This window comes from Citrus clementina, unplaced genomic scaffold (genome assembly GCF_000493195.1).
Source record: "Citrus clementina cultivar Clemenules unplaced genomic scaffold, Citrus_clementina_v1.0 scaffold_9, whole genome shotgun sequence".
Classification (NCBI taxonomy): domain Eukaryota; kingdom Viridiplantae; phylum Streptophyta; class Magnoliopsida; order Sapindales; family Rutaceae; genus Citrus; species Citrus x clementina.
In genome coordinates, this window is record NW_006261964.1 from 613,890 (window position 1) to 636,527 (window position 22,638).

The window sequence follows — 22,638 nt, forward strand, 5'->3', positions numbered from 1 at the left end:
TTACTTAATATTCAAACATTAAGAGATTTTATGTTTGCGAAAATTTTTAACTCCACAACAGCTAGAAAAAATTTTCAACACCATAACTGAACCTTGATCGGTAATCAAATTGGTTTCCTCTGTAAAAGATTCACAGACCATGAATCAGCTTTTATCATTTTCTCCTTTCTCGTTTAGGATTGGCATTAAATGGTTCTTTATTGCATTACCATTTACACAGGTTAAAACTTTTTTCCTGAAAGGTTATTGACATAAAAGTTTGATAAAACAAATTGCACATACTCATAAGGCACTAAATTACTTATCTCTTATTTGATTCGCTCAAGAAACGCCTTACATCATCATAAAGTTAGAGGAAAAAGAAATGCCGTTCGAAGCCAAAAAAAACTAAAAAGCAGAGAAAATTCCATTTCCGGGCTTCCATATTAAGCTGTGTGCGGATGAGATCTAGCAATTTGACCATCACCTCCCTTTGGATAAAATCCTCCGGGCACACTTTGATTGCCTGATACTGCCCCGATCCACGAACAATCCTCAGGAGTTACTGTCATATGCAACTGAGTATTCATCTCCTGCAAGTACATTGCCTTTCATTTTTTTCCTTCAGCTCCGAGTGCTTTTGGAACAGCAAGGCCTTCATTTGTTATTACTGAATTTCCAAGAGTATTCCTCAGCTGTGAAATTTTGTTCGTGAATTCTGAAACTCTAATCCCATATGGATGCACTTTCTCATTTGCTTTTTCATAAAGCAATGCTCTGACCACTGCATCTAGCCCAGATTCCACACCCAAAAGACCTGCAACAAGCTGATAAACAGAGGCATAAACAAACCAAAATTTTTAATGTATAAATGACTTGTTGATTTTCATTTTTAATGTGAGTTTAGGACGTACCCATTTGGAAATAGCATCCTGGAGGTTTGGATTAGCACCAACATAGCCAGTGAGTCCAACATAAGGAATGAGATATGATGCAGTGAGGTAATTGATGCTGTTGGCATAAGGATCAAAAGTAGGATTCACAGACCTTCCAAATGCTTTATCGATTACTTTTGCAAATGATCCTGCATTCAAATCCAATAATGGCCTCGGAAATCCGTTCACTGTCTTCTTATAGCCCTGCATATCAATAAAATGAAAATTTTTTCATAACAAACTTTCATACAAATTAATGAAAAAATAAAGGAAAATAAAAGCAAAAAGATAAGTAACCTCAAGTGTCCAACTTCTTGCCAAGCAAATTGCAAGACAACATCATTGGTGAAAGGATTAAGATTGGCCTTTTTGGCACCCAAGGAGCTGGTCCGCCGAGTGTTAAATTTGGCGCAACTTTGTCCAAGCCATAACCCAACGAACCAAATGAAAAGAACTCAGCTTCCAAATACTCCAAGTTCAATGGAAACTCTAGAAGATCGACATCAGATTTTGGAAGCTCAGAAGAATAGGATCCTGGTAGGAGGAGCCATTGGTGCTTTTTTTTTTCCTTTTACAAGTGATATGTTGTGCCTTCACCAAAGTGGCCTTTATATACATGTTGTAGATTGGCCTATGGGCTGAGAACGAGTGATGTAGAGAAGGAAAGGGAATTGCTAGCATACTACATAACAGAGAGTTATTTTTATCGTATGAAAAGTTGTTATTATCGATCCAACCGCCCTAGAAAATCCTGAGAATCAATTTCATGTAGTTTCAACTGTAAGACTAGGGTAACTGCTGAATCAACATAGAAAATCTTAAGAATCGACTGCATGCAGTTTCGACTGTCGGCAACTGCAACTCCAAAGGTTTAGCTAAATAATCTTTTAAGCAATTCAAAAAATTAAAAGCATTGAGGAACCCGATTCACGCTCCATTTGCTGTTGTTCCGAAGTGGCTTCCAAGCCATAACTACTCAATCTATGAAACTAAAATTTATAGTGTAGTTACTAGGACTCTTAAGTAATAATTTAAACAATAATAATAAAAGTATTATATCAATTTGATGTATCAATTTTTCTTACTTTAACATAATATTAAACTTTGCAAGGAAGTATCATTAATATTAAATTTTGTGGAACTTCAAAGGATAAAACAGTTGGAAAATATGAAGAAAAAGATAGCTAATTCTTTGCTTTTTTGTTTTGTACATAGCTTTTCTTCCAGATTTTTGAGACACTTTGACTCAAATCTACACATATCCTTCTATCATCAATCAAGGCATTGTTCATCTTGAAGTAGGCTTGCTCGCATGCCTCTCTCTTCTCGAACTCCACGAAGGCATAGCACAAACTCTCCCCAGTCCGGTAATCACGTAGTATTTCAGCCGAGACAACAGTTCCGAATTGAGAGAAAATTACATGCAAGTCCTCATCCTCGGTCACTGGATTCAGTTGACAAACGAACAATACATTGTCCGGAGGCTTTACGTCAGCATCAGGAATGTCTCCTATACACTCAAGCGCCACTGCCCTGGAATGTGCTTCCTTCTCTGAACTTAGTTGCTCATTAAGAGGAGGCTCAAGCTCATCCTTTGGTTCGCCCTCAGGAATCGAATCATCCGCTAGCTCCGGTGGATATAATACATAAGTTTGCTTGATTATGATTTGTTGGCGCGGTCTATTCTCCTCATCTACAACAGCTTGATTAATTCTAGTCAAAGTTTCTAATCCTTCGGCTACCTCTCCGAAAATAGTGTGCTTCTCGTCAAGATAATGCAAATTATCTCTCAGGGTGATATAAAACTGAGAGGCATTCAGGTCCCGTCCTGCACTAGCCATGCCTACTGTACCCACCTTGTCGTGTTTCAAATCGGCCCGAATCTCATCTACGAAAAATCTATCCTCGTACACCGATCGGCCACCTGTCCCGGTACCCGTGGGATCGCCCGTCTGTGCAATAAAATCCTTATGAATGTTATGAAACAGGCAGCCATTATAGTACTTGTTCTTGCAATGCTGGAGGAAATTATTTGTTGTCCGGGGACATTTGTCAACAAACAAATCGATTACAATGTCTCCCAAGCTGGTTTCAATTAGCACCGACATATCTGTGGTTATTTTCCGATTGCTTGGTTGCCGGGAAAATATGAGGAAAATGCGGTTTGGGTTTGTTTCGATCGATGCCGGGACCGGCAGAAGATGAGGAAAAGAAGAAGAGAAAATACCAGGAAAGTTTTGGTTTTGCGCGGAAAGAAAGAAGAGTTCAATATTCTGTTTTTAAATAGCATACAAAACCCAGCTAGTTAAGGAAAACGAAATGAGGTGTAATTCTAAATTCTAAATTAATTAGGAAAACTAAAGACATAAATAAGTAATCCTAAACTTATTAGGAAAAGAACATGAATGTATACAAAACTAGAAAAAGGGTATAAATTAGGAAAACTATAGACATAAATAAGTAATCCTAAACTTATTAGGAAAAGAACATGAATGTATATAAAACTAGAAAAAGGGTATAAATTAATTAATTAGTATCAAGAATCCTCTGGTTTTTATTTTTATTTTCCCTTCTCTTATTCTGTTCTTGTTAAATGAATGGCCAATATTGAGTTTTGAATTTTGATGTTGACAATCAAATCATTTTTTTTTTCACTTTATTTATAATTAAATCAATTTTTTATCTACCAAAAAATAAGAAGACAATTAGAAGAGAAAATGGGGAAAAAAAAGAAGAAGAAGAAGAGAGGATCCAACAGAATGTGCATGCAACTTACTTGCCACGTAACTGAGTCCTGACAGTCCAAACCCCGCGGCCTGTAGCTTCTAGTGGCTTGTGATTAAACTGTCGTGCTTTACCAAAATTATAAAATTGTCAAATATTTAATGTTCTTGAATCTTGACTCCCCAACTCGTTAGGCGTACTGATGTTTCTTATTCTTGAATAAAATTTCCCTTATACGGTCGTTGAAGTAACCCAAAACAAATAAAAGTAAAAAATTAGATAAAAATTATTACAAATTTAATTTTCATTATTATTTCCTTCAGTATTTCAATCTAATTTGTCTCTAATTCACCTTATATATTTATTTTTTTAATTTTAGACTCTCTTCACTAGAACCATGAAGACAAAAATCAACACAAATTTTTTAACATTGAACGCTTGAATTTATTTGTGTATTTTTCTTGAAAGATATTGAAGGAAAAATGGCAGTGTGCAAAGACTAAAGGCAATTGAAATTGTTTTTTTTTTTAAATCCAAGTGCTTTTTGTCCTCATGATTCGCTTCTACTAAAAGCAAAATGTGACCATCTGACTCTTTAATTCTCCATTTTGCAATTACTCACAGCATTACAGACTTGCAGTGCCCATTTAATCAACATTATAAAGTACCAAAAACTGCCATTTTCATTCAAAGTAGTTGGCCATATATTAATAAATCCCTTTATATTTAACACCAAGCAACAGCCATGATACCACCACTTGTAACTGCCATTTTAATTGATTTTTCTTATCTCAATTTTGTTTCAACTGGATTCGAAAATTGTACCTCATATCAATTAATAAAAATTTATGGATCGATTTTGAAATATTATGGCTATATATAACAATTCTGTTAGTCATATTTTAATCCATTTGTAACTTGTAAGCTAGGCCAAACGTCCTACATATGACAAATGCATATATTTATGCCACACATACTGTTAGAGGTAGTAGATTAAAGGATTATTAGTCCTATAATCTATGTACAAAGCCATTCACTATCTCGACAAACCCTTTGAAAAAATGTCTATTATTAATTTTTTTGAAACTATTATCCTCCAACGCAATTTATTATTATTATTATTATTATTTTACAGTTATTGTGCAAGATACAAGTATAAAGAGTATACCTAATGCATCATGTTCGAATAGTGAATTTTTCAAAGTTCAATATTTGAAAAAAAAAATCCTAAATCCTGAACACAAAGTAACATTAGAAAACAAATGGAAGCATGTGATTGATAGTGACAATAACCCAACGAGAAAGAAAATTTAATTCCAGGCTCCTGTATCTGCTAGTTGTGTCAATCATATGCCGAGCAAAAACATCTCATCGAAACTCCACTGCACTGCAGAGGATTAAACTACATGTACGTTATGCAAATTGCTGGCACTCCCTTTTAATACTCGGCTGCACTCGTTCATAACCACTAGTGCTTTACAGCATCTATATAAAGCGACCTTTGTGAAGACACAACACACCACTTGTAAAAGAACTTAGCTTATAGAAGAAAAAACACCAATGGCGCCTACCTTCATTTCTGTTGTTGCTTCATTGATCCTCCTACTGATTCCAGGATCCTATTCTGCAAAGATTCCACAGTCTGACGTTGATCTTTTGGAGTTCCATTTGAATTTAGAGTATTTGGAAGCCGAGTTCTTTTTGTTTGGTTCATTGGGTCATGGGTTGGACAAAGTTGCACCTAATTTAACAGTTGGAGGTCCAGCTCCTTGGGTGCCAAAAAGGCAAATCTTGATTCTTTCATTAAAGATGTAATGTTGCAATTTGCTTGGCAAGAAGTTGGACACTCGAGGTTATACTTTCCTTCTGTTTAGATTATTGTGCTTTCTTGATGCAGCTTTTATCAAAGAGTAGAAGTAATAAAATTTCATTTTCTTGATATTCAGGGCTATTAAGAACACAGTGAAGGGATTTCCAAGGCCATTGTTAGACTTGAGTGCGGGATCATTTGCAAAAGTGATTGATAAAGCATTTGGCAAGCCTTTGAATCCTCCTTTTGATTCATATGCCAACAGCATTAATTACCTCACTGCATCATGTCTTATTCCTTATGTTGGACTCACTGGCTACGTTGGTGCAAATCCAAACCTCCAAGATGCTGCTTCCAAAAGGGTGAGAACTAAACCCCGGTGAAAATTAACGACTCATTTTATGACACTAACATTTTGGCATTTGTATGCCCCTGTATATCAGCTTGTTGCAAGCCTTTTGGGTGTTGAATCTGGGCAAAATGCAGTGATCAGAACATTGCTATACGAAAAAGAAAATGAAAAAGTGCATCCATACGGGACTAGAGTTGCAGAATTTACAAACAAGATTTCGCAGCTGAGGAACAATCTTGGACATTCAGGGGTAACTAAAGATGAAGGCCTTGTTGTTCCAAGAGCCCTGGGAGCTGAAGGTAAAATCAAAGGCAACGTGCTTGCGGGAGATGAAAACTCAGTTGCATGTGACAGAACTCCTGAGGAAATCCTGAGGATTGTTTACGGATCTGGCAATGAAAGCTTGCCTGGAGGATTTTATCCAAAGAGAGGTGATGGTCGTATCGCAAAGTCTCATTTGCACACTACTTATTGAGCTCAGAATGTTTGGTCTGAATACCCTTTTTCAAGATGAATAATTAGAGAGTTCTCTTCAATCCTTTATATTTTTTTCATCCTCTAAAATCTATAATGATTTAATATTTTATACACCTCCTGAAAATGTTTTGTCAGCAATTACAATCTTACTAATTTAAAATTGTCCAGATGAAACAGCTTGTCGTCTTTTCTTCCTCTTTTTTCGAACACAACACCTTGAATTGAAGAAGCCTATATTTTACAGAGGTACAGTAGAATATGGAGGATTGATGATACAGCTCCTTGCTGAACTTGTCAAAATATATCTTTTCTTTGATTCTTTCCCAATACATAAGTGGCAAGAAATCCATACATTAGAGGCTCTGATATCATCATTTAAAAAACCACACGGATGAGTATGGCCTGTGAACTCAAAAATCGCCATTTTTTATTTGCCAGGAACCTTGAACAAGAACTTGAAAGCCACAAGGACAAATTCACGCCCATCATTTCAAACAGGTTTCTTGATTTGGTAGTGGGTAAGTAAACATGAATACCAGATAGTATAGGCAGAGAAATTGGCGGCATTCGAAATTTCACAAGTTTTGTCTTGACAAGTTATCGTTTTTATTAGACATATCAACGACAAATCGTGTAAAAAATAAGTGGAAAGATGTCACGTCGTTCATTTTCCTTTTGGAGAGGACATTTGTTTGCCATCCAAACTTACAGAAATTAAAACATATCTTTGCAACCATATTCATATCATTTCCTTTTATTTTATTTTATTTTCATCCGTATCTCTCTATCAAGGCAAGGGTTGGGGTTTTAGTTGCATTGCATGTAATCAATTCAGTTGTGGGGTTAGTTCGTGACCTCTGGGAGAACACGCGCGAACAAATCAGAAAACAAAGTCATTAAAATTGACGTCAAGTAATCAACCATTTGGGATTTGATCAAATGTTTATGGATCAGACGATGAACGTGTTCCTGGAGGATTTTATTCAAAGGAAGGTGATTGCATGGTCATCAAATTGCTAGACTCATCTCCACACATCTTGCTTAATATATATGGTAGCCTGGAATTGTACTTGTCCCCACTTTTTTAACTATGTTTCTTCGGATGGCATTTCTTTTCTTTTCTAATTATATCCTCAAACATTACGAGTATGTGTTGCATCAAACTTTCATCTGAAAGACCTGAAATGGTAATGCAACAAAAAACCATTTAATGCCAATCCTAAAAGAGAAGAGACCAAAAGATAATGAAAAGTGGCTAATTCATTGATTTTTTTTTAATGAAGAATCATTTAGATTGCAGAAAAAGGTTTATTTAGGGTGTGTTTGAAATTGAAGTTGTACAGCTATGGCTTTTAAGGTAAAGCACTAAAGTGTTTAGTAAACAAAAATTATTATACCTTAAAAGTTATGTTGATTTGATTTTTTACTTATATAATAAAAAATTTATTATATGTTTAATAATTTTATTAAAATTATTATTTACCACATATTATTAATTTTTATTTAATAATTATATTTTTTTTCCACGGCATTACCTCAATACCAACACATCACCTTAGAAGTTAACAAAATTAGATTATGGTGTTAGAAAATGCTGTTGAGTTTCTTCTGTGTGAAGCTTATCAAATTAATACACATAGAATAACTCATGTTAGAATCGGTGGGATGATCTGCCAGCAAAAATCTGGCACAAGGAATCTTACAACAATTCCGAATATTCGAATTAATTAATTTCTTAAAAGAATGTATATGTGCGCAGCAGCACAAGTGGAATGGTACGAGAACTCTGAAGTGGAATCTCTTCAAGTTAATGCAAAATATTTAATTTGGATCACTCAGAGAGTTGGTTCAATTTATAAAATCTCTTGGCGTTTGAATATATATTTAAGTAAAAATCAATGCTAAAATAATTTCACCTCAGCAGTCTTGTTATACATTCGGGAACAAAAATATAAACAAATATATTATTTACTTCTTCGTCAATAAGCTTTCAATGGTTTGCCTCATTTATTTTCAGTAACGGATCAAAAGGACATTAATCGAATTCTTTGTGATCAACATCTTTGTATCATTATCTCATATGATAAATGAAATTTCTGTTGACTCGTTAAAAAAAAAAAAAAAAAAAAAATCGGTCATCATGCAAAGTCAACTTCCATTAATAGACACAAACCTGCCCTGCAATATCTCCACTTGATTCAGTCAGTACTGTTGAGATCATATTTAAACCCACGTGGCACCTCCCTATCCTTGCTTCACTGTCCTTTCATAAATTCAAGACTCTGCTGTAAAACATCTATATAAATACTGCTTTTGTTTGTGAAGAGGATAGAACACATAACTTGCATAAAAAAGTTGAAGGGAAAAATCCAATGGCTATTTTTGCTTCTGTTTTTGCTTCATTGATCTTGCTCCTGCTTCCAGTTCCAGGCTCATGCTCTATTGAGCTTCTCATTGAGAGTGTCATTGATCGTGGCACATCATCAGTTCCACGGGGTGATGTTGATCTTCTAGAGTTCCCATTGAATTTAGAGTATTTGGGAGCTGAGTTCTTTCTGTTTGGTTCAATGGGTCATGGCTTGGACAGAATTGCACCAAGTTTAACAATGGGAGGTCCAGCTCCCATTGGTGCCAGAAAGGCCAATCTTGATCCTTTCACTCAAGATATTGCCTTGCAATTTGGCTGGCAACAAGTTGGCCACCTAAGGTTTCAAACTCTTCCTTGAACTTTCTTTATGTTCAAAATTCTTGTGCTTTATTTGTTCATTTGTATCAATAGTTGAATAAAACTTCATTTTCTTGATACATGTGCAGGGCTATAAAGAATGCAGTGAGGGGATTTCCAAGGCCATTGTTGGATTTGAGTGCAAGATCATTTGCAAAAGTGATTGATAAAGCATTTGGGGAGCCTTTGAATCCTCCTTTTGATCCTTATGCCAGCAGCAGCAATTTCCTCATTGCATCGTATCTTATTCCTTATATTGCACTCACTGGTTATGTTGGTTCAAATCCACACCTCCAAGGCTCTGCTTCCAAAAGGGTATGCCTTAATATACATAACCTGAACAAATATACTTCAATTTAGATTATAAACCAAATCCTGATGTGAGCGAGATTCGAAGTCGAACCCCTTGATGTTTTAATTGTTGAACGCATTGCTATAAATGTGTCTAATGTGTGTATTGCATGGCTGTACTATCAGCTTGCTGCAGGTCTTTTGGGTGTGAAATCAGGGCAAGATGCAATAATCAGAACGTTGCTATATCAAAAAGCAAATGAGAAAGTGCATCCATATGGGATACCGGTTGCAGCATTCACAAACAAAATTTCACAGATGAGAAATAATCTTGGACGTTCAGGACTAAAAGATGAAGGCCTTCTTGTTCCAAAGTTCCACGGAACTGAAAGGAAGATCAGAGGCAATGTGCTAGCTGGAAATGAATACTCAATTGCATTTGATAGGACTCCCGAAGAAATTCTAAGGATTGTTTATGGTGGTGGCCATGAAGGTATCCCTGGAGGATTTTTTCCAAATGGAGCTAATGGTCGTATTGCAGGATCTCATCTACACACAACTTAATATGGAGCCTGGGATTGAAATTGCCTCTTATCTTTTTAGATTTGTTTGTTTGGACTGTATTTCCCTTTGCCCAGATGAATAATTAGGGAGTTTCATTTCTTTTCTTTGCTCCTCTAGCTTCATGAGGTAAGGTGTTTCTTGTGCCAATCAAATGAAAATAAAAGAGAGCAATTTTGTGTCCTTTTGAATATATGCAATCGTTATGTCAAGCCCTCATCTCAGAGATCTTTCAAGAAAATATTAAACCCGTGTAAATGGCATTGTAATTCTGGAACATTAACATCGAATGTCAATTCATAAGAATAACAAGATAAAGAAAAGAAAAGGCTAATTAATGCTTGTTGATTTTGTAAAGAGGCTTTAAAACCCGATTGGTTACAGACCAAGGTTCATTCGCAAGCAACATAATCAGATTATGTTGTTTTTTACATCAAACTTGTGCTCTTCAAGGCATTCAAAGAAAAGAAGACGGAGAAGAGAAACAAGAAAAAAAAAAAAAAAAACTTATGGAAGTATGAAATATTATACAGTGTATGTAATTTTTATGCAGGTGCACTGTAACAAAATTAAAACATTTCATATAAAAACCTTAACAACATACATACTAAACATAAAAGAGAGAGAGAGAGAGAGAGGAAAAAAAACTATTGAGCAACAATGATATAATTCCTCCCTCTAAATGTATTTCATATTCTGTAATCTATAGGAAACTTGTTGGATTGATAAATACAACTATCTATTAAAGAGTCTTTGCTGAAACTGTGGTTGCTGGTCATAATATAGACGGCATCTATTGTTAGATCAAAGAAATGGAGATGAATCTGCTAGCAAGAAACTGCGACAAATTGACCAAGAATCTTACAAGATTTGTGAATATTAGAATTTCACCAATGTGTGTTCGCCTTGACCACACATAATTTGGAACAAGTAACTGGGGATCAGGGACAGTTAACAGTTTGGCTTGATTATTCAGCACGACTGATCCATGTAGAGGATTTGGTGTATCTGAATTTGCAAGTGTATGCACACAGGGACTTTGATGCCTCCCCCATTCACCACTTTTTCTCTTTCAACTACAAAAATTAAAGAAAGAAATTTGAGGACTGTAGAGGACTGGTGTGCATGAATGTTAAAAAGAAAAAAAATCCAGGCTAAGTACTTATTTCCCATGTACCTGACAATTGAAGACGCATGCAGTTGCCTCGTAGAAACTCCATTCAGCACATAAAAATTTGTGTGCATTTTAAAGATGCTGAAAAATTTGATTGACTATTTGGCTTCTGTAGAAACACTCAAACTCCAAGAGTTACTTGTTAGCCATGATATCATCCAGAATATAAACTGGCCCCAAATGACCTAAGTTGCTAAATAAACTCCGGACAAGCACATTCCATGTGGCAAAGTTAGGGCAGATCCCTTCATTTAACATCTTTTGAAGATAAATAAAGGCTTCTTGCATGCCACCCGAATTACAGATGCCCCATAAGAGACTAGTGTATGATATTATGTCTGGATTCCACTCTCCTCCTCCTCTAATTCTGTCCAAAAGTTGAATGGCATTATTAACTTTACCCTGCTTGCAATAGGCATAGATTATTATGTTGAATGTAATAGCATCCAGCTTCGTCCCCTCTATCAGCATTTTCCCCAGTAACTGGAAAGCTTCCACCACCATACCAGCACGACAAACTCCATGCAAAATGGTATTATAAGTCACTATATTTAGCTGAATCCCGCATTTTTCTATCTCTGTGACAAGCTCAAAAGCTTCTTTTACTCTGTTTACTCTAAGAAGACCATCCAGCAGCTCATTATAAGTAGTGATATTAGGCAAACATTCATATTGCTTCATTTGATCAAGCAATTTCATTGCCCAGTCTACTCTTCCGCAGCCACATAGACCTTTGATAAATGTATTAAATGTAACTGTATTAGGAGGACAATTTTCGAAAGCCATTTTTTCTATAAGAGAGTGAGCTTGGTGAAACATATTATTTTGACAAAGGACCTTCACCATGCAGGTATATGCCACAACATTTGGGCTGCAACCATTACTTATCATCCTGTTCCATATCTGTGATGCACCAAGAAGATTACCAGCTTTTGCAAATCCATCAATAAGAGCACTATATGTGGTCACATTTGGAGGGCAGCTATTTTCCTCCATTTGATAGGATACAGATACAGCCTCATCCATACTTCCATTTGAGCATAGACCATGTATTAAGGTACTATAAGCAACAACATTTGGCAAGAATCCCTCTCTAATCATCCTGTTCCACAGATCACTGGCTTCGTGTGTTCTTCCTCCCAATAAATAGCCCTTCAGCAAGGAAGTAAAGCTGTGGATATTAGGATTACATCCTCTCACAAACATCTGACCCAAAATACCAAGAGACGTCTCCACATTCCCAACATCACACAGAGAACTGATAATCGTAGAATAAGTAATTACATTAGGGTCAATTCCCCTATCCACCATTTCGCATAACAACCAAAATGCCTCCTCAATTCTATGTTCTTTGCACAACCCATTAATCAAAGCATTATAAACAGACACACCCGATCCAAATCTCATTGCAAGCTCCCTCGCTTCCTCCACCTGTCCAAGCTTACACATCGAAGATACTATTGTAGTATAGCTCACTGCATCAGGAGCACACCCTTTATTGCCCATTTCCACAAGCAATTTATAAGCCCCATCAACCCTATTATTCTTACACAATGCCTTCAAAAGAATATTATAAGTAAAGACATTTGGCTCCATTCCATCTCTCTTCATATTACTATATATCGGATTAATCATTGAAAACCTATTTTCTGCTAACAAGGCGTCCAAAATATGATTATAAATCTTTACTGTTGGCTTCAAACCAAATTCCCTAATCCTATAAAACATTTTCAGTGCCTGCTCAGCCAACCCCACTCGCCGATAAGAATTTATAACACTAACGAAAACACCCTCGCTACAGCTAACTCCCTCTACCTTCATTTGTTGCAAAAGATACTGAACTCCATCAATTTCACATTTTTCACCAAGTTTTTCAATCATAACTTGGTATGTTAGTGCTGTGTGTTTGAATGTATTTGAGTTGGCTATTGACTTGAAGTAGTTTAAAGCTGAAGCTATGTTCGGCTCTTGTCTTAATCTTTTACTAACACGAAATTCATCAACATGGGTATATTTATTTTCGTCATTAGTTGAATTTGGAATTGGGTTTGTGTTTAGTACAAAAGGAATCGAGGGTTTTTGAGTTTTTAATATCAATGAACATCCTTTCTTTAAGTACATTGTTTATTCATATAACAAAGAGCTCAAGAAATTGAAACTTTAATTCAATAATTCAGAATCTAAAACCTTCGCAACAGGCAAAACTTGAAAAGTAAAAATATTTCTGGAAAAAGAATTTACGTACCTTGTGAATCAGTCTTGATTTTTTAAGTTGGTGGTGCCAAAACTTCAAAGAATCAGACCAGTGGAAGGGAAAGGAGTTAGAGGGAAGGGCGTAACTGTCTTTTCAACCAAAAAAAAAGAGAGCGTACGACGTCGTTCAGTGGGACTAGTTTAAGGTACGTGAAATTGCGATCGACTAATTTATTATTTTATAAAACAACAGGGACTATTGAAAATAACCTCTTCTGAATGAGCACGAATCAACGACGTCTAAATAAAAACACAACAGACAATAAAAACAAGGACTCGAGACTCATTAATTCTCAGCAGCAAAGTATTGAAAGTATCTCGTGTTCTCCGATTTCGTGGGTAAATTTTGTCCTTTTATTACGATTTGTGATTTTTTTATCTGCTTTTGTTTTATCAGTTTCTTATTTCTTTTTCCCGAACTTTTGTGTTATGAATCTTAATTATTAGATCCGTTTCAAAATTCATGAAATCCAAATTCAAATTTAAGTTTAAGTTATAGGCAATTGAAGTCTGCAAAGCTGTGAATCTATTTAAGGTTTCGGTTATAAATTATAAAAAGATGCGCTTTTTGAAAATTTGAATTTCATAGAGCATGATCAGTTTATTCATTGTTGTTATTAGTTAAAATGGTATCTAGGTAATGATTTAATGATTTATTTTATATGTGATTCGATAATTATAGTTGCATTGTCTGCTAGGTGGAAGATATGGCTACTCACAGTGATTCAGTTGCTGGTAAGAAGTCCAATGACGTCTCGAATGATTTGCAAATATTCAATGCCGAGAATTTGCAGAGCAACATGAAAGTTATCTACTACAGGTTTGTTTTGTTTCGTGTCCGTGATGGGAAATTGAGTGATTATGTTTTCTGTTATAGCAATGAGGAATGCGAGATCTGTGTATATCCTGTGAGAGACGGTTGGAGAGGATAGGGTGATGAGAGGTCTTTAAAGTCGGCTTCAACTTACTTGAGAATTCTTAACGTTGGAATGGGATCATGATTATAGGTTTTTTTTAGCGGTTACTTCTAGTTGGATAAAGATTTATAGGGCATATTATGCAGCCTAGTCTCAGATTCATTCTGGATAAATTTGAAGTTTAATGCTTATTGTGCAGCCTATTCTAAGTAAGTATTATCCAATACTTTTAGATAATGTAGAACAGGGGAACATTTGAGGTTCATGTGGAATAAACGGATTGTATAACAGGTTATATTTTTAACTTCATGGAAGGGAACTGCTCATTGTTGAAAGAGAACGACTGTGAGAAGATCTTGGTAATTAAGGAGTTAAGGATCATTGAACATATTATGAACTATTACACTATCAGGACCATTGGCCATTACATATTTAATTACCAGTAGAACACCCATTCCAACTTATTAAACTTTATTAATTACCTTAAGGTGTATGGTAATTTACAGCTCTGTGTCAATACAGGAAACCTAAGCTTTTATCTTATTGCAGCCGTACATTTTTGTCTATCATCGGAGGGGTCATTGCTGGAATTTTGGGATTCACTGGCTTAATGGGGTTCGTATTTTATTTTCTCATCATGGCAATTACTTCAGTTTGTCTCATGGCCAAGGCAAAGTTTTCAGTTCATTCATACTTTGACTCATGGAATCGTATTCTACTCGATGGCTTTCTGGGTGGCCTTATGGTATGCTTCTCTACCTCCTATTGGTTTTCTTTTTTCATTTTTCATTTTCTTAAAAGCATATATTACCATTTTGCACGGGCTCCACACTGTTATAGCTGTTTGTATTTATGGTGAATATTTTACTTTTTGAAGTTACTGCTTTCTGCTTCTATTTTGTTGATTCTCCCTGTTAGCATCTATTAAGTTAGCTTAGATAGACTTACAGGGTCTAAACAAAAATGTTTAAATTTCTTATATATTCATTAAATTATATTCATTAAAACAAGGATTGGTGTTGAACACTTTTTCGTCACATGTGCAATAATAGATTACAACAATGCATTTAACTGTGTGGATAATAATCTTCTCTTGGTTTCTGCTTCTTTAGTTATTTTAGCCAACTAACTTCTTAATTTATATATATTTGCAGTCGTTCGTGCTGTTCTGGACGTATCCTTCAAAAAATTCAAAATACTTAGAACTGGGTTGACACTACTAATCAAACTAGTATACATTTTTATCATATGGTTTGTTCTATTTATTCTTGCTTTCGTTTCTATGTTTCAGCAGCTACTTTCTTTAACTTAAATACAGATTTGCTTATGACATCGTGCATATATTCTGAGGATGGAAGGAAAGCCGAGCTGCTTCTAGAGACAGTTTCGTTGTATTTTCTGTAGCTTAAAAACCGATGAAAGTTTGTTTAGTTTTCTGATTAAGGTGAAAAAATAGAGATGGAATTTCTTTTTCGGGGCTCTCATTTTCTCCGGCCCGTGAGTGAATTTGTTACTGGTGTTGGGTTTTCTCTCTCCTCTTCTATATTTTCTCCCTATTCGTTTTAATTTGGGGTCATCAATCAGTTTCCAATGTTTCGGTTTCACACGGTAAAGAAGCCTGCTCCATACATATGATGAGCTGCAGAATCCAACAATGCAACATCAAGAGTCGGTATTAACTTGTTCAAGAAAAAGAAAAAAACAAAAAACAAGTCAGTATCAACGATTGAAGTATTGCGGAGATTACATAATTGGAGTACTAAATCTGCATCCTGAACCATACGACACCAAGCAGTAACTATCATTGGTTTCATAAAGACGTTCCTGTAGCATTCCCACAAAGTGAAAATGAAAATGGTTGGATGCTTCGATTTAGATCTCATAAATTCGACGCCAAGCAGCTTAGGCCGATAATCTCAAGTAAAACAAGCATAATAGAACCGCAAACTTATTTTAGACACTGCTGACTGCACCATAATGGCAATGCTATATCACTTTTGGCTGCTGTTGTGGTAAATGAGTGTTGCAAAAATCGACCCCTCCATTTGATTTGGAGGTAACATACTGCTTTCCTATACAATAGATGTCTGGAATAACGACTCGGTAAACTTGACACAATTTCACATCATGAACCTAGTGAAATCATCAATGAATCCGTTTTACAGTTTGTCTTGTGTGCACGTGAAAACTTTTTCCTCAGAAAATAGACTCTACATCAGCGGGACAGAAAGCTGACGCAGAAGCTTGTGGCCTTATATTTTTACATTCTATATTATCAGACCTGCAAATTATGGGTCAGGAAAAGAGTCAAATAAACCACATCACACTTATCTTACCAAGTCAAAATCGTCAAAAAAGAAAAGGAAAAAAGGGAATCCGTAAATGCTTAAAAGAAATCAATCCTACCATTTGAGGGACTCTCAAGAAAATATAAGACAGAGAGTATAGAACACCAAAGATGATAGCTGCTGAAATCAAGTTATGAAGCAGGCGTTTGTCATCTTTGCCGGGCACAAATGCTATTTTTAATGTATTTGTTAGCTCAAATAATCTGTAAGAGACCTGCAAGCAAGCAAAAAATCAATGCATGAGTGATACGAGATATTCTCAAGCTTTTAAACTACAACCATTTTTTCGCTTACAGTAATGTAAATAGCAGTAGTGAGCATAAAATTCAACAATGGGTAGTCAGGGATCAGTGAAAGCAACAATTTTGGTTGTGCATCTGGAACTGAGGATCTGCAAGTTCAAAGGAAATTAAATTCAAGAAATGAAGATTTCTAGAAGTGAAATATCATCTAGTTAAAATCATTGCATCAAGTAAAAATTTGCAAATGGAAGAAACAAGACCCAAACAAGTCTAGCAAACAATTAGAAGTCAGCTTCAGCATACCTTAACCAAATATGGAATTGCGAGATGTAGGTCTCCAATGTTATCTTCCCAAGCCATCTAGTAAACAAATGATTGATAAGTAAGAAAAAGAAATCTTTCAAAGATAATAAATAAGAAATCAGACAAAATGCATGAAAATATCTAGATTGTTCCGTATGGTGCGACAAATATGTGGCTTATGTAAAGGGGGGAAAAGGGACAGATTATAGAACTTATAGGTTACTTACGCAAAGAGTGTCAAACTGTAGCTGCGGACATTCTGAGAGATGTTTCTCAAGCAAATGTAGACACTGATAAAAAATATTTGTGAGACGTTAAGTACATAACATTAGTTATTGAAAATATGAATGTACTCTCAACAGATCTAAGAAAAGTGACACGTACGTAATTGGAATCCACGACGTATAAGGATGGTATTTGTTGTAAGTAATTTTATCCAATTTGTATATGTACTCGAACCACAAAAATCCAACCTACAAATTCCATGAGAATTATTTGCATTAAATTTCTGTCCGTTAAGAAACGAGCTTTCACTTGGAAAAAAGGAAAAATGAAATACAATACCATTAGGGCCAGCAATCCGATAGCTGATTTTATTAATATTCGGAGCTTGACTTCTGTTTCCTCTAGTTTCTCCATCCATTTTTCAACCTATGATAACAATTAACTATCATATAATCCTTGATGCAAAGAAAGACAAGTCCAGAGAGATCTTTTCACATTGAAATTCACCATTTCAAGAACTAAAGTTTACATCACATTAATTTTTTAAACTTTTTTTTTCAGTGGAACACATGAATTGAATACTTACAGTGGGATGGTAATAGGCATATATCATCCCCACTATCCATATGTAACGATCAAGACCTGAGCGGAAATGCCACTCATGCAAGACAGGCAATGTCGGCTTCGCTGGATCAGTATAGGCTGCAACACTATATTTAGGTCAATGTGAGGTCTAAAACTTTTACAAGAAAATAAAGCTTTTGGAAAGTTACTAACCAACGAGGAAAGTAAATGGGCGCCAAATCAATTCAAACACTCCGGGAACTTCCCATATTAGAATAACCACCAAGAAGCAGGCACTCAATTTTACAGCCATGACTGATCCAATCTCGTTATACTTGTTTAGAATACCAAGTGACCCATAGACCATGAGAGTGAACAGAGTATGCATGGGACAAATGTAGTAGAGCATGTAACTGTTATTAAGGACAATGCAGCAAAATAAGACCAAAAAATTAAGCCGCCACATCATCTGCACAAGAAACAGTAACAGTTAGAAGCAGATTAACGATGGGTGGAACTCGAAGAAGCAACCTTCATTGTTCAGGGAGCTTATACCTGTGCAAACCTAGCAATACTGAAATCTTTGCGAATGTAGTAATATGAGAAGTTACCAAACCCAGTCATCCAAACATATGCAGCAATGAAAATTCTAATTGCATTATAAATTTCTGTCGCAGCAAAGTAATGGTACATCAAAAACAATACCTGTAAGTCAAGAAGAAAGAGTAAGAACACTGATAATGGTATTGCAAGAGACATATAAGAACCCTAACCTGCGTATGTCCAGAGCTGTGTGCCGGAGAAGCATTCGGAGGAACATTATCAAATATTTCATCCAATATATGAAAACAAGCATATCTTGACAAAAGAAGGGAGAAAAATAAACAAACCTGCATCCAACCTCTCCACTCCTCAGTTTGATGCCTATTCAAATAAAGTATGGATTTCCCGGAGAATGGTGACTTATCATGATGTATCTTGAACGAAGTTATAGCAGAAACAATGATGAGAAGGAGGTAAAGAAACCAGAAAAGATCCCGATTGAAACTCTGTACAGCAGATGATGGTTAAGAATATAACCTAATGAGCAACCCTAAAAACTGTAAATGAATCAACTAATACTAAATCTTGGATGGCACATAATTATCTAGAACAGACCCCATTCCATTTTCACTGCAATTTCATTGAATTAGAAACGTAGATTACCAAAATGACTTAGATTTCACAGGGAAATTCAATGTTTCTTGCCAGTAACTTGTTCACAAATAATTTTGAAGGATTAAAAGCATCATATAAACAAATATAAACGCAGTTTAAGAGAATTCCTGGGGTGAAATCAAAAGACCACATAGTATCATATTCTGTATATTTGTTGAAATTTGACTTCAATTAATTGTTATTTACAACTCAATATTTCTTGTATGATTAAAGACTCTAAAGTTCTCATTAGCCGACCAAAAAAAAAAAAAAATCCCACATTAAGGATTGTATGGCCTAAAGAAGTCGGAGAAGAAAAAAATCATCAACTTCACCTTTGTTGACGAACCAAAGACATCTGTTCGGTCACATATGTAAAAGTATGCCAGAAGGACACCAAATTCAGATCTGTTAAAGAGAGAGGGAAAAAAGAAGAAAATTGCATTCTGATTTACCGATGCAAATCAGGGTAGTTAAACATTTACAAAAATGAAATATGGAATATAAGTTACTTACATAGCTCTAAGGGTCAATCGATTGTCAATCAAGAATGACTCATCCATCGTAAGGAATCTAAACACAAGCCACAGAAACAGCTAACAAGTAAAACCAAGCAAGCATAAACTAATACTCAACCACCAATGAGGGGAAGAAAAGCCAAGGGGTCGATGGTTGTTTTTCAAAAACCTGAATATAGGAGAAAATGCAGATGAACTCCGAGCTTTCGGAGAAGCAGGCTGAAGACCACCACCTTCCAATAAAACGGCTCTGTCATCTTCTCTCACTGTCCCTTCTCCCATTCCCACTTCAACCAAATTAACATCAGAGTGCCTACTAGCAGAACTAGCAACTTCAGTAAACAAAAAGATAACCCTAATAATAATAAGGTAGTTTAGCCAATTCAACTAAATGCAAACTATATTCCACTTAACTTGATGATCATCACATTTTATCACACAATGTGCTAGATAGCTGCATGGAATTAACCAAACACAAAAAGTTCACCGAAGCTTGAAAATACAATAATAATTAATCAAAAGAATATAAGCCCTAGTGTCATCAGATCTCAAAAGAATCAAACATCAAGTGCTTGCTGATAAATTGCAATAGCACCAATCCTAACACATCATCAATTGTAACACAGACAAAACACATATAACAAAATATTATATATGAACTCATATGAGCATGAATACATTCAAATCCATGAAATATAAATATATAAACATGCTTAGTACCTGGATACACACATACAAACATAAGCTCATACATACATAAATGATTTATTTAACTTACACTTTAGTAGGCAATGAGCTTTTCTTGTACTCCAAATACTCAGCATAAAGCCAAGCAATGAGCACCGGGACTAATCCAAGGAAAAACGAAACCTGCGGCAGTTCGTTAAACATTGAAACTTAAGCATGAGTGAGCACAAGATCCGCAAGAAAACGAAAGAAGCTCAAAACGACAACGCATTGGCGCGTACCTGACTGGGAGTGATAGGACTAGAGATCGTCATTTTCGGCAAAATTGAATTGAACACAACACAGGACTAACACTAAACTAAACTAAACTAAAGCGCATTTCACTTTCAGTTTATGCTTCGAATTTCGATCAGATCTGATACAAATCCGGTAACTCGTAATGTCAGATCAATGGCCGAGATTTGTTCAAAAATCTTATCAGAAGCAAAGAAGAGTGATACAGAATGAGAGGCTTTTTGCTTTGAGCGGTTAGTTGGCGGATCGGTGTTCTGTTTTCTATTTTATGAAATCAGTATTTTTCACTAAATCATAAAATCATCCTGTGGGTCCCGATTGTTTCTGGCCGTCGGATGGAGGATGTAGGATGTGATTGTGGACGATGATGAAGATGATGTGCTACACGGAATCGGAATTCCTTTCTTTTTTGATAATCAATCTCGAGTATAGCGGTGGTTGACGTGTCAACCTCTTGGCTTCAATGAACATTTCCCTCCTTTTCTTTCGTTTTAGACCTTTGAGTAATTAAGAATGTAATTAGACCTATAATTGACTGAAAGCGGGAAGATAAAAAAAATAATTAAATTCAATAAAAGCAATCTTAACATGCAAACATTTTTATTAGAGGAATTTATAGCAATCTGAAAAAGCAGATTAATTTACAATAGTAGCTTAATCGTAATTTCTTTTTTTTTTTTCTTTAATAACAAAAAATTGATATTTCATAGTTTTACTCATAATGTGTTGCTCTAAATAAATAATCTACACTCAAGAATTAATCTCTCAATATACATCTACTGTTTAATAAGTATTCCTTGATCGTAAATAAATTATCTTGACATATTTATAAATAATTAATTTAAAATTAAATGATACTATAATAGCCTCACGATTTGAACGAGTAACTTTCATGTAAATTTATTTATTTAGCCACTAAAAATTTAAATGCTTGAAGAGATAAACTGATTAAAAAATTAACTTAGATTTTAATTTTACCTGTCTTTCTCTATTTTTTTAAAATAAATATAATTATTAAAAAAAGAAAAACGAAATTACGATGGAAGTGAGGGCGAGATTAGCCTGTGGGATGGCTCAGGAATACTTTCTGGGCACTAAATTGTGCAATGGACTTATTGAAAAGTGCCACGTTTCAGTAAATCTTAATCGGTGAGCTGTCGGCAAGTTTTGAAGAGCGTGTTGACGTCACCGACAATGATTTCGCTAATGAGTAATGATCACCGATGCGATCGCCATTATGGCTCGAAATAGGCACAGGATGTTGCAATCAGGCGGGCCTCGAATTTTAGACTTTCTCTTTGGGCCTTTGTAAGTCCCATTGCAGCTTTCTACTTGGGCCAATAAGGCCGATGAAAATAGGCCTTCTATTTGTCGAAGGGAGCGTTAACAGCCTTAAAAATCCTTACCACACCCCTTTAAATTCTATTTCATAAATTACCTTAGCTTAATTTATAAAATACTAAATATATGTTTAAATTAATCATTTTATCATTAAATTTTACCCAGAAATCAAAAGAGTATCTATTTTAAGTTTTTACTTATAAATATATACAAATTTTAAAATCTTAAATTATTTTTTTGTTACATAATTTCTATCTCCATAATTATTAATTCTTAAAAGGTTTCTTAGAAAAAATATTTTTAGTTAAAATATAAACATAAAAAATTATTGAAAAATAATTTATTTAAGTGTTTAATTGAATTTTCGTTCAAAACAAAAAAGTAATTAATTTATCTTCAGTTATTTGGGTTTCAATTAAAGAGAGATTTTTTTTAGGAATTTAAGGGGTGTCAAAAGCCCTACTCATATTTGTACGGCAGTAATATTGCAAAGAATTTTGCTGGGTTTAAAGGGTGTGTTCCTTAACTTGATCTTTTTAATTTAAAATGATGATTTTGAAAAAAAAATTATTAATATTTACACTTTTCGAGATGTGAAAATTTACAATATATTTGAGGTAGTATAAATTAGTTAGTAACTGTATAGTGTTTGTATTTTTTTTAGGGCAGGGGAAAGGGCAAAGTTCAAGTTAATGTTTTGGACCCTGCCTTCCTCAAGACT

The 22,638-nt window shown here is 35.1% G+C and overlaps 4 protein-coding genes and 2 pseudogenes across 8 annotated transcripts; 3 read left to right on the forward strand and 3 right to left on the reverse strand.

Annotated features, from left to right (window-relative positions):
* Positions 1 to 425: 425 nt before the first annotated feature.
* LOC18032022 lies at positions 426 to 3,056 on the reverse strand (annotated as a pseudogene).
* A 2,142-nt stretch (positions 3,057 to 5,198) lies between these two features.
* Positions 5,199 to 6,275, forward strand: LOC18031221 (annotated as a pseudogene).
* A 2,349-nt stretch (positions 6,276 to 8,624) lies between these two features.
* LOC18031829 (desiccation-related protein PCC13-62) lies at positions 8,625 to 10,017 on the forward strand. The gene is made up of 3 exons (XM_006419266.2): positions 8,625 to 8,984; positions 9,092 to 9,317; positions 9,480 to 10,017. The coding sequence occupies exons 1-3, from the start codon at positions 8,650 to 8,652 to the stop codon at positions 9,855 to 9,857; spliced, it is 939 nt and encodes a 312-aa protein (XP_006419329.2). The 5' UTR covers positions 8,625 to 8,649; the 3' UTR covers positions 9,858 to 10,017.
* A 433-nt stretch (positions 10,018 to 10,450) lies between these two features.
* LOC18032139 (pentatricopeptide repeat-containing protein At3g48810) lies at positions 10,451 to 13,317 on the reverse strand. Its single transcript, XM_006419267.2, has 2 exons — positions 11,032 to 13,317; positions 10,451 to 10,930 (listed from the first exon to the last, which is right to left on the reverse strand). The coding sequence occupies exon 1, from the start codon at positions 13,147 to 13,149 to the stop codon at positions 11,164 to 11,166; it is 1,986 nt and encodes a 661-aa protein (XP_006419330.1). The 5' UTR covers positions 13,150 to 13,317; the 3' UTR covers positions 10,451 to 10,930; positions 11,032 to 11,163.
* A 163-nt stretch (positions 13,318 to 13,480) lies between these two features.
* LOC18031674 (ER membrane protein complex subunit 6) lies at positions 13,481 to 16,093 on the forward strand. Of its 4 annotated transcripts, none has more exons than XM_006419271.2 (5): positions 13,481 to 13,620; positions 13,980 to 14,101; positions 14,748 to 14,943; positions 15,353 to 15,372; positions 15,517 to 16,093. In XM_006419271.2, exons 1-5 carry the CDS (start codon positions 13,501 to 13,503, stop codon positions 15,545 to 15,547), a joined length of 489 nt encoding a protein of 162 aa, XP_006419334.1. In that variant the 5' UTR covers positions 13,481 to 13,500; the 3' UTR covers positions 15,548 to 16,093. The 4 variants fall into 4 exon arrangements, with proteins under 4 accessions (XP_006419334.1, XP_006419333.1, XP_006419335.1 ...); XM_006419270.2 differs by having other exon boundaries at positions 13,535 to 13,616; XM_006419272.2 differs by having other exon boundaries at positions 13,541 to 13,620; positions 13,976 to 14,101.
* A 73-nt stretch (positions 16,094 to 16,166) lies between these two features.
* LOC18031497 (protein REDUCED WALL ACETYLATION 2) lies at positions 16,167 to 20,929 on the reverse strand. 2 transcript variants are annotated; one of them, XM_006419273.2, is made up of 16 exons: positions 20,564 to 20,929; positions 20,374 to 20,465; positions 19,765 to 19,908; positions 19,594 to 19,650; positions 19,413 to 19,485; positions 18,771 to 18,929; positions 18,436 to 18,585; positions 18,094 to 18,349; positions 17,903 to 18,018; positions 17,656 to 17,742; positions 17,476 to 17,564; positions 17,319 to 17,381; positions 17,092 to 17,148; positions 16,841 to 16,937; positions 16,605 to 16,760; positions 16,167 to 16,479 (listed from the first exon to the last, which is right to left on the reverse strand). In XM_006419273.2, exons 1-16 carry the CDS (start codon positions 20,594 to 20,596, stop codon positions 16,474 to 16,476), a joined length of 1,635 nt encoding a protein of 544 aa, XP_006419336.1. In that variant the 5' UTR covers positions 20,597 to 20,929; the 3' UTR covers positions 16,167 to 16,473. The 2 variants fall into 2 exon arrangements, with proteins under 2 accessions (XP_006419336.1, XP_024035189.1); XM_024179421.1 differs by having other exon boundaries at positions 19,765 to 19,911.
* Positions 20,930 to 22,638: the final 1,709 nt, after the last annotated feature.

Bases quoted from the DNA above. Each gene is read 5' to 3' on its own strand.
- LOC18031497 (XM_024179421.1), bottom strand. From the start codon at position 20,596: ATGACGATCTCTAGTCCTATCACTCCCAGTCAG. The intron at 19,912-20,373 runs GTAAGTTAAATA...TAGTTCTGCTAG, and splicing joins AGCTCATTGCCTACTAAAGT to TAGGCACTCTGATGTTAATT. The intron at 19,486-19,593 runs GTAAGTAACTTA...TCTCTTTAACAG, and splicing joins CGATTGACCCTTAGAGCTAT to ATCTGAATTTGGTGTCCTTC.
- LOC18032139 (XM_006419267.2), bottom strand. From the start codon at position 13,149: ATGTACTTAAAGAAAGGATGTTCATTGATATTAAAAACTCAAAAACCC.
- LOC18031829 (XM_006419266.2), top strand. From the start codon at position 8,650: ATGGCTATTTTTGCTTCTGTTTTTGCTTCATTGATCTTGCTCCTGCTT. The intron at 8,985-9,091 runs GTTTCAAACTCT...ATACATGTGCAG, and splicing joins CAACAAGTTGGCCACCTAAG to GGCTATAAAGAATGCAGTGA. The intron at 9,318-9,479 runs GTATGCCTTAAT...CTGTACTATCAG, and splicing joins AAGGCTCTGCTTCCAAAAGG to CTTGCTGCAGGTCTTTTGGG.
- LOC18031674 (XM_006419271.2), top strand. From the start codon at position 13,501: ATGAGCACGAATCAACGACGTCTAAATAAAAACACAACAGACAATAAA. The intron at 13,621-13,979 runs GTAAATTTTGTC...ATTGTCTGCTAG, and splicing joins CGTGTTCTCCGATTTCGTGG to GTGGAAGATATGGCTACTCA. The intron at 14,102-14,747 runs GTTTGTTTTGTT...ATCTTATTGCAG, and splicing joins ATGAAAGTTATCTACTACAG to CCGTACATTTTTGTCTATCA.